Genomic DNA, 10,829 nt, shown 5'->3' with positions numbered 1-10,829 from the left:
GCTTTGGTTTGACAGTAAAGCTGTCTATATCTTGACGTTCCCTCCAGGCCTACCGTCCTGTGGAGGCAAAATGTGCTCGAGTCATTCAGCAGACATCTTCTATGGCGCAACTGTCACCCCCATAATGTTCTTCGTGTCTCGCACAACAACCTGCAGGCGTAATAAGCCAGCTTAATCGAGATGGAAACATTAGGGGAAGGATTTCACAAAAAACGTAGGCAAGGGTTCGAAAATGAAGTCATGAAAGACTCTTTGACACAGTTTAGTTAAATATCATCGCACGTCTTTTCTTTCATTTTCTCTTGGTTACCAAGCAACATTATGCGACAGGATTTGGTAGATTAGCTGAATGATATCGAAGGAAAACAGTTCTGTATTGCGGCTGGTTTGAAGTGGATTGGGTCTATTATAGAACTAGACATGTCGTTGACTGGCGGCAACATTCGGCAACACAATTTTAGACGACACAATTTTCGAATGTATGTGAAAAAGAATAACATATAATTAGAATATATTATGGAACTATATTGTGGTACATATAGACGCCGATTGTCATTCGATATAGAGAAAAGAAATCTGTGAGACAACACTGTGAAGTACATGACGATAAGCGTAATAAGTTCCGTGGAAGCGAAATGCACTGGAAAAGTCTGAATGTGGAAAAATTATATTGAATTAAATGCGTGCCAATAATGAAGTAAATTGCATTCTTCACTGCACACGTGCATTTTATGATAACCTTTTCAGGATCTTTATTTTCAAAGTCACCTGTCTTTCTTCGTCTCATGTTTAATTCCATCTTAATTTCTTAAATTTTCCATTTTTTTTCTCAATATTGTTTCTGGAATATTGCTAAAACCGTCGAAAAACCACACTCACTTACTTACTGCCTATACACTGCCTATACACTGCCCACACATGTCCACATACTGCCCACACTCTGCCTACACACTACCATCACAATGACCACACCCTTCCTACACACTGCCTATACACTGCCTACACACCACGATCCCACTGCCTCCACACTGCCCTCACACCACCATCCCACTGCCTCCACACTGCCTATACACTGTTCACACACTGCCTATACACTGCCTATACACGGCCCACACTCTGCCTACACACTGCCATTCCTCTGACCACACCCTTCCTACACACTGCTCATACACTGCCTATACACCACAATCCCACTGTTCACACACCGCCATCCCACTGCCTCTACACTGCCTATACACTGTTCACACACTGCCTATACACCACCATCCCACTGTTCACACACCGCCATCCTACTGCCTATACACTGTTCCCACACTGCCTATACACCACCATCCCACTGTTCACACACCGCCATCCTACTGCCTATACACTGTTCCCACACTGCCTATACACCACCATCCCACTGTTCACACACCGCCATCCTACTGCCTATACACTGTTCACACACTGCCTATACACCACAATCCCACTGTTCACACACCGCCATCCCACTGCCTATACACTGTTCACACACTGCCTATACACCACAATCCCACTGTTCACACACCGCCATCCCACTGCCTCCACACTGCCTATACACTGTTCACACACTGCCTACACACCACCATCCCACTGTTCACACACCGCCATCCCACTGCCTCCACACTGCCTATATACTGTTCATACACTGCCTACACACCACAATCCCACTGTTCACACACCGCCATCCCACTGCCTCCACACTGCCTATACACTGTTCATACACTGCCTACACACCACCATCCCACTGTTCACACACCGCCATCCCACTGCCTCCACACTGCCTATACACTGTTCACACACTGCCTATACACCACAGTCCCACTGTTCACACACCGCCATCCCACTGCCTCCACACTGCCTATACACTGTTCACACACTGCCTACACACCACCATCCCACTGTTCACACACCGCCATCCCACTGCCTCCACACTGCCTATACACTGTTCACACACTGCCTACACACCACCATCCCACTGTTCACACACCGCCATCCCACTGCCTCCACACTGCCTATATACTGTTCATACACTGCCTACACACCACCATCCCACTGCCTACATACCACCATCCAGCTGTTAACACACCACCATCCCACTGCCTACACACCATCATCCCACTGTTCACACACCGCCATCCCCCTGCCTACACACCGCCATCCCACTGCCAACACACAGTTATATTGAATTAAATGCGTGCCAATAATGAAGTAAATTGCATTCTTCACTGCACACGTGCATTTTATGATAACCTTTTCAGGATCTTTATTTTCAAAGTCACCTGTCTTTCTTCGTCTCATGTTTAATTCCATCTTAATTTCTTAAATTTTCCATCCCACTGTTCACACACCGCCATCCCACTGCCTCTACACTGCCTATACACTGTTCACACACTGCCTATACACCACCATCCCACTGTTAACACACCGCCATCCTACTGCCTATACACTGTTCCCACACTGCCTACACACCACCATCCCACTGTTCACACACCGCCATCCTACTGCCTACACACCGCCATCCCACTGCCAACACACAGTCTACATATTGCCTACTTATCACACACACACACACACACACACACACACACACACACACACACACACACACACACACACACACACACACACACACACACACACACACACACACACACACACGCACGCACGCGCGCACGCACACACGCACACGCACACACACACACACACTGTAAAACATTATCTTCACGCTGTCTAAACATTGCATGTACGCGGTCTTCACACTGTCTACCTAAGTTTCCACATACTGCCTATACACCATCTACATATTGCCCACATACTACTTCAGACCTCACTCTGACAAACGTGTCCTACCTATTCAATCTCTGCTCTGTGTAATTTGAAATAGTGTAACAAATGTGAAAACATCTATCTCTATGACTTTTGTCCTAATTTCCCCTGCCACATATACGGTGATGATGTTACTAAATGGAGAGATACAGTGACCTTTCTCTCTCTGCAACTTTCAAACTAATTTCCCCTGTCACATCCACGGTGACACTTATTATTGCCTCATTTAGCCGGGGAATGTTGGACATGTTTCGTCAAAGAATATGATTTTAGTCCCAAACCAGCATCTGCGTATGTTTGTTGTCGGTCACGTTACAGATATATAAGGGCGGCCTGTAACAATAGAGTCTTGGTCACTGCGGTTGATAATATGAGCAGCTCCGTGGTACAATGAAACGCAATAACCCAAACCACCAAGCCTGACCCCTGATCCCAATAAGTCGCTTATTCCGACAAGCAATTGTGTGTTCCAAAGGGGCGTATTGCGGGAGCCCATGGGATTAATCTTAATGCATCCTTAACATTGATGTCAACAGATATCCGACAGTCAAACACCACGCATCACTTTTTTATACACTATTATGTGTGATTACAGATGGACAATGCAAGCATATGGACAGCTCAAAACGTACTGCATGCCCTGTGTTTCAAATCCATAATTATTTAATGGTCATAACAATGGGTACATATTAAACAATAGCTACATATCGCTTCGATTGAACGCAGCAAGTGAACGCAGAGACGTGCGTCCATCGAACACAAACAAGAGACAGAAACCATGAAACCAAGAGTGTTGAAAACTTTGCCATGCATGTACTCGACTCTTTCATGAGAGATGCCTACTGGGTATATTACGTGTGCTGTGTCAACGATCATCCATAATATATTTAACATTTTCCTTAGTGGAGGCAGGTGACGGTTCTCCTAATCTTAGCAACAATCGTCTTAGTAACACCCCATGCTACAACAACAACTACCGTGACCATGGCCATCGCAGTGTGTGAGTGAGTGAGTATGGTTTTACGCCGCTTTTAGCAGTATTCCCCATCACAATGATGATAATACAACATGGAAACAATTGTCTGAGTAACATCCCATGCTACAACTACAACAACTACGGTGACAATGGCTACAAAACTATATACGATCTACCAGGAAGAGTGAGTTTAAAATGGCAAGACGTTCGAATAACTTTCACTGTTGTGTCCCGCAATGTTCAAGCGATTCGCGCTACGAAGCCAAAATCAGCTTTCACGCTTTCCCCTAGGCAGAAGATCAGAGGAGGAAATGGATTATATCTATTCGAAGAGACGAGGGCCCGTTTTTCAAGGTACTTTGACAGTGACCTGCATACCTCCTTGACCTACGATTATGTAATTCAATGTGGAAGTGGGTTTTTTTTTCCAAGCCTACAAACGTGAACGTTGTTGAACGAATTGAATACTGATAAACGTTTACATAAATATTTTATTCAAAACATATATCCAACTATCGAATTATTCGCCAAATGTCTTGGGGACATATTAACTACCAACTTTGATGATTAATAGTTTGTGTGTAGCATGGAAACTTGTAACTATACTGTGTTGATCCAAGTACATTCTTAATAATGTGATTGAAGTGCATTTATTCCTATTTCAGATATCAAAATGCACTGTCGTTTGTGGTATACACTTCAGAGAGGAGGAGAAAAAACAACAATCAGTTAAACACTCTTGACAAAGTGGTAAACGTCTGAGACCTGCATCACTTTGGGCTTTCCTCCAACATTAAGCTGACACGCCGCGATATAACTAGAATACTGTTAAAAGCGGCGTTAAACCCAACTCACTCACTCACTCACTCACTCTTGACACCAGGTATTTCTTTTAATGTTAATCATAATTACCATCCAATTTAATTTGATATGCTTGATCCGTGTGTGTTATGTTGCTGAAGTGTGTGTATGTTCAAAACATATAAACTTAAGTTATTTAATCTTAATGATATTAATGTTTCCTTTCAACATCATGCATATATGAATTTGTTTTATATGTTTGCATTGTATAAGATATTTTACTGATACTTTAGAGGTACGGTGCCCTCTATTTGGTATAGTCCAACCCCACCCCACAGCGGAAACCACCTGTCGAAAGGTCACACCTGTAATCCAGCCACTTCAGGAAACGTTTAGCAGAAGTCCTCACAGATGGGTATTAACAATGATTTTCTTTATGAAAGAGTAAAATCGATCACTTATTGTTAATTTATAATGAATATTATTATATATATACAGTGTATTATATAATCTTCCCATGAAACTGCAAACATCTTCTAAACAGAAATATTGTTGTTCTAATTTAATGGAGGAAACCAAAAACATGTCGGTCATGAGGTGTGTGTTGAAAATATAGTCGATATATATGAATAATATTACCAATCATGTTAATATTACAGGCAAAATATACCAATGGACACAGATAAAGCAGCAGATGATGATGGCCAGGTTGATGAACTACTCAGGAAACTCAAGAAAACGGAAGAAGCACTTCGCAAGAAAGGAGAGGAATGATGTGACATGCAGAACTTAAAGATAAGATTTATCTTGAAAAGTTTTGAATTAACCGTTTTAGAACTGATAATTCTTTGATACGATTCGACACTGGTTTTCGAACATATTCTCTAGTTTCGCTTTCATTCAGCCTAGTGCCTCAAACATGCAATGTGCGTACTATGTTCCAAGTGAAATTATATCTCTTGCTGCTAGACCAAGGTCAATGCTGCTCATAGCATATGTTTTTATGAGAGCTGTTCTACTAGAACTGGATTTGTCTGTACGTTTTAACACCCATATAAGTACTGTGAGTAGAAACTTGATTACATGGGCTATTTTTTTGTACATTGTACCTGGCAGCAGGCCCATATGGCCCTCTAGGGTTTTAATTGATAGATATATGTCTTTATGTTTCATGATGCGGCAAGCCAGTAGCAATGGGGATTCACTGTAACACCACATGGGTAGATATTTATTTCCTTATTCTTGAGGGTACTATATGCACGGGCAGCAACACGCTCGTTGTCGAGTACAAACTAAAGATTTGCACCACGTCTAGGCCTGGTAGTCTTGATAAACGAGTCTTGATCTGCAACGGTAATGTTAAAACAATGAATTATCTCACATAGAATATTGTAAAGTTTAACTTCAAACTCTAAGGTAGACATTTTCTGTAACTCATTTGAAATGAAACTATGGCAGAGAAAAGTATGGTCAACAATTGTTTTGTCAATAAAACACCATTAAGGGACACTTTACCACATTAGATTCATGTGGAACCAATTCCCTTTACAAAACTGAACACACCATGCATTTTGAAGATATTTCCTGCATGTGAAGCTGTGACTCTGTGTCTCCTCAGTGTATACCACTTTGGTTCACTGGGCTGGAGGCGGGTGCTCAGTTCAATCTCTGTTGACTCGTCCTGTGTCACACTCAAAGCAGATAGAGATACAGACAACAGCACCCTGTCATAGGTTGGCATCATGTGGTCAGATAAAAGTAAATCAGGAAAAGGAATAGGGTTGAATATGTTCATAACAAAATCAATGTGAAGTTTCTGTTGATAACCAAAATGGATGCCTTTAAGAAAGGAACCTAGATATGTCGCTACTGTAGGTAGGTGACAAGGAAACGCAGGAAGAACTGTCAGTAACGAAATAGAACTGTCAAGAGATTGCAACGATGATGCATGCTCTGCAAGGTCCGGCAAAGGTGTTCGCAGTGGGTTGCAGAGGGTAGACGTCAATGACCTTGACTCTTCTTTCCTAGTCTGACCTCTCACCTGCAGGGAATGTACCGTATGGCCTCTGATCTTGTCGCCTCGTGGGATGTGCCAAGTCTGGGGTAGTGATGTCTGTGCTGCATCTACTGGAACTGACTGTCTTCCTAAAATCTTGTAGTTAGCTAGATGATAAAGCAGGCCCACAACATGACCACAGGATCCACTCTGTCCAGTAGTACAGGGACAGCATACCTTGAGAACTTTCCCACTGTTGGCACCATCAGCAAGGAGTACCTGAACAAATATTTTAATAGTGTGTTTTAAATTGAAGTAAATACATGATTTGCAAACGATACACGTTTTTGTTAATGGCACCTAATATCATTCACAGAAGAAAAAACATACCATAAACATTAGATTGTGTATACATGATACAGTGCCTAGTTCAATGTGTGATGATAATTCATGAGAGTATTAATATATTAGTTAGGGATGCCAATATAGAGCATTCCCAATTATCGTTCATGAATATGATGATTCAGTACATACCTAGTTTGCCAAATAGATGAACACAAATCTGGTGATAATTATTGTCTTACGGTAGATCTGCCCCCTTCCTAAAGCCTCACTTTCTCGGGCCTATTACTGATTACCAGCTGATTGTGTTCAAAGTTACTTGTAACCGAGATTTACCACTGTGATATACAAGATACATTTTGATGACATCGGTAAACTTTGAACGAAATGATCAGCAGATGATTGGTTAAATTGAACACACAAATAGCTCAGGGGCATCACTCTGATTTCGTCGTGTTTACAGTGACCCAAAAGTTTTATGAAAGGATCATTTCATAAAAAATCAATGTTCCTATACGTAGGATATAATTTAATGTAATGTAATCGAATCTGGTGACTCAGAAATAAGTGTATAGATATTTTGATCTGTTTTAAGGTGAATGATAAATAGCTGTCGAATATGACCTAACCCATCCCGTGTCACTCGCGATTTAACGGGTTGATTTCACAATAATACTCACAGCGAATGGTATGCACATATAGCTCTCACTGTAGTACATAAAACCTTTCTCGAGGTGTCTTTTTCCCGAACTGATGCTGTTTTTCTTTCGGCGTATTTCTCCACGAAGCAGAACGTCAGCTTTGGAAGAAGCCGTAAATCGTTCATGTCTGATTGCGAGCGCGCCATATTTTGAACTACTTACTTCCGTGTACCTGCCGGATCGGTCTCGTTTTCGATTCCCACATGAATATTCAGACAGACAGACAGACAGATTTATTCAGTAATCAGGCCTCCAGCCCATAATACATGTTAACATAATGCAGATCATACATGCTTATATACTATGGCGATATGTTAAGACAAATAGTTTTAGAATACGTTAGAACAGTGATGAGTTACGTATATTCATAACTTTAGATAGAAATAGTCCAATGTGTTTTAAAGTTCTTGTGGAGTTTGTTGACATAAGGTTTAAAAACTGTTGAAATGTGGTAAAGTTGATTTCACTTTCAGCAAAGCATTCTCTTCTTGCAGCTCGGTCTCTGTCACGGATTGACAATACATGAATATCCATGCTACAACAAATTGTATGCTACAACAACAACTACGGTGACATTGGCCACAAAACCATATGCGCGGTCTTCACACTGCCTGCACAGGTATCCACACTATCTACACGTTACATATAGGTGGTATTCACACTGTCTACACATTGCATATACGTGGTATCCACACTATCTACACGTTACATATACGTGGTATTCACACTGTCTACACATTGCATATACGTGGTATTCACACTATCTACACGTTACATATACGTGGTATTCACACTGTCTACACATTACCCACATACTGACTACACAGGAAGGAGCATTATCCCCTAAAGTTGACACTATGTCCGCTTGGATGGATGTTGGAATCCTTCCACAACAACATCGTAGTTAAAATGTGTGTGCCTAATCTCTTTCACTCTTCATCTCTTTCTTACAACGACAACTACGGTGACAATGGCCATACAATGATGACAAAACAATATAGCTACAATCGTCTTGGTAACCACTCATGCTGCAACTACAACCACTACAGTGACAATGGCCACAAAATGATGACAATATAACATAGCAACAATCATCTTGGTAACCACTCATGCTGCTACTACAACAACGACGGTGACAAGTGACACAAAATGATGACAATACAACATAGCAACAATCATCTTGGTAACACTCCGTGCTGCAACTACAACAACTACAGTGACAATAGCCACACAATGATGACAATACAACATAGCAACAATCGTCTTGGTAACCACCCATGCTGCAACTACAACGATAACGACAGTTACAATGGCCACACAATGATGACAATATAACATAGCAACAACCGTCTTGGTAACACCCCATGCTACAAACAACAACTACGACGACAAAGGCTACAAAACCATGACAATACAAACAGCACCAAGTCATCGTCTTGGTAACCTGTCATGCTTAAACTACAACTACAACAACAACTACAGTAACAATGGCTACAACATGGTGATAATACAACATGACACATATCATCCTGGTCAAATCCCATTCTACAACAACGGTGACGATGGCGGCAACATGGTGGTAACATAGTGCAACCGCCATCAGCAGCGCCTTATGTCCGTCGTCTCATCTTGGTAAGAATGCGCCGTCTCTTTCATCTTACCAAGCCTTCTTCCATTACTGCGGGAAGCTATTTGCGGAGTGTCTCGCTTAATTCTGCATGCACCGCTTAACTGGATAATGGAACGGACAGGGATGGGCACGATGGAATGATGAAATCTTTACACTCCTAACAAGGTTAATGAACTAAACTGAGAGACTTTTCAGAGGGTGACATGATTTAATCTCGTTTGGCTGTCGTCATTAAACTGTTACAAATTGTTCTGGAAATGACTGTGGGGCACCCTAACATGTTGTGAAACTGACCCCGGGGTCGGCATCATAGAGGGATTAACAAAGGCGCCTTTGTCCTTTAATGCTGGTTCGATCCGTTGTCCGGTGCTTCATATAGAACACTAGCTAACGTATTTAATGTTGCGAAAAGCAGTTTGAAACACGCGAGGAGAGGTAGCGTGCGTCCAATTTCGTATTTGTGGGTGTAATCTAACTGTATGTATCGAATAATATACCATAGGTGAACGAGTGAGTCATGTTTTACGCGGCATTGAATAGTATTTCAGTTACCGTATTCGACGTAATAAGCCTCCCTATCATAAGCGACCACGGCGATATTTGCTAATATATTGGCTAGTGAACAATCCCAATTAGCACCAATTCCGATTGATCAATGTACACAAGACTTATTTATTCGCGTATAATAGGCACTCGTGTGTTTTATTACCCACGTGGTGAAGATACAGGTGGTAAGATACTAAATCCGTACGTCACACGTGTGTCGTACAAGGTTGACCTTGTTTTATTCGTTTTGATTGGATAACCGTGACCTCTGTCACACCGGGACTACTTTTTTCATTCATAAAAAATCGCGAGACGTCATTCATTTTGCGATTACAAGGCAGAACTGAAGAAATTCATGAGCACGAGAGATATATAGAGAATACTACACTCATTCTCGTTAGATACCATTTTTAAGAAACGAGTGGACTTTCTATGGTATCTGACCGAGCGAATAATAATAATAATCAAGTCTGGACCAGATAATCCAGTGATTGATGTCATGAGCATCGATCTACGCAATTGGGATACGATGACATGCATCAACCGAGTCAGAGAGCCTGACCACCCGATCCCGTTAGTCGCCTTTTACGGCAAGCATGGGCTGCTATTCTCACCAGTGTGTACACGGCGGGTAATAATAATGTAGAGCTTTGAGCAGGCTCCTGTGTAGTGTGGAAATATTGCGCAATACAAACGGCCTTTTCATGATGCAAATCTTGAATGTTCTCTCCGTCTGTGTATATCTTAATATGGACGTCTTGACTCTCTTTCAGTGTATCTTCTTGTGTGCCTCCACACCATAACGTCCACACCTTCGAGCGCACACTCATTGTCGTCATCATCATCATCACCATCATCAACATCATCATCATCATCATCTTCATCAACAAAAAACATGCAAACAACATCACACACATATACACATTTATCTATGTGTGTGTGGTCCTGAGAAGATTCCGGGTTAGAATTGGTGTTCAGCAACCCATGCTT

General features: G+C 41.7%; 1 protein-coding gene across 1 annotated transcript; it reads right to left on the bottom strand.

Annotated features, from left to right (window-relative positions):
- Nucleotides 1–5,793: 5,793 nt before the first annotated feature.
- LOC139451774 (uncharacterized) lies at nt 5,794–10,736 on the bottom strand. The gene is made up of 5 exons (XM_071233083.1): nt 10,652–10,736; nt 7,643–7,761; nt 6,634–6,899; nt 6,174–6,348; nt 5,794–5,916 (listed from the first exon to the last, which is right to left on the bottom strand). The coding sequence occupies exons 1-5, from the start codon at nt 10,734–10,736 to the stop codon at nt 5,794–5,796; spliced, it is 768 nt and encodes a 255-aa protein (XP_071089184.1).
- Nucleotides 10,737–10,829: the final 93 nt, after the last annotated feature.

This window comes from Haliotis cracherodii, unplaced genomic scaffold (assembly GCF_022045235.1).
Source record: "Haliotis cracherodii isolate W230 unplaced genomic scaffold, xgHalCrac1.p SCAF_9, whole genome shotgun sequence".
In the NCBI taxonomy this organism is placed as follows: domain Eukaryota; kingdom Metazoa; phylum Mollusca; class Gastropoda; order Lepetellida; family Haliotidae; genus Haliotis; species Haliotis cracherodii.
Note: the sequence above shows the minus strand (reverse complement) of the source record. Positions and strands in the feature narration are given on the sequence as shown.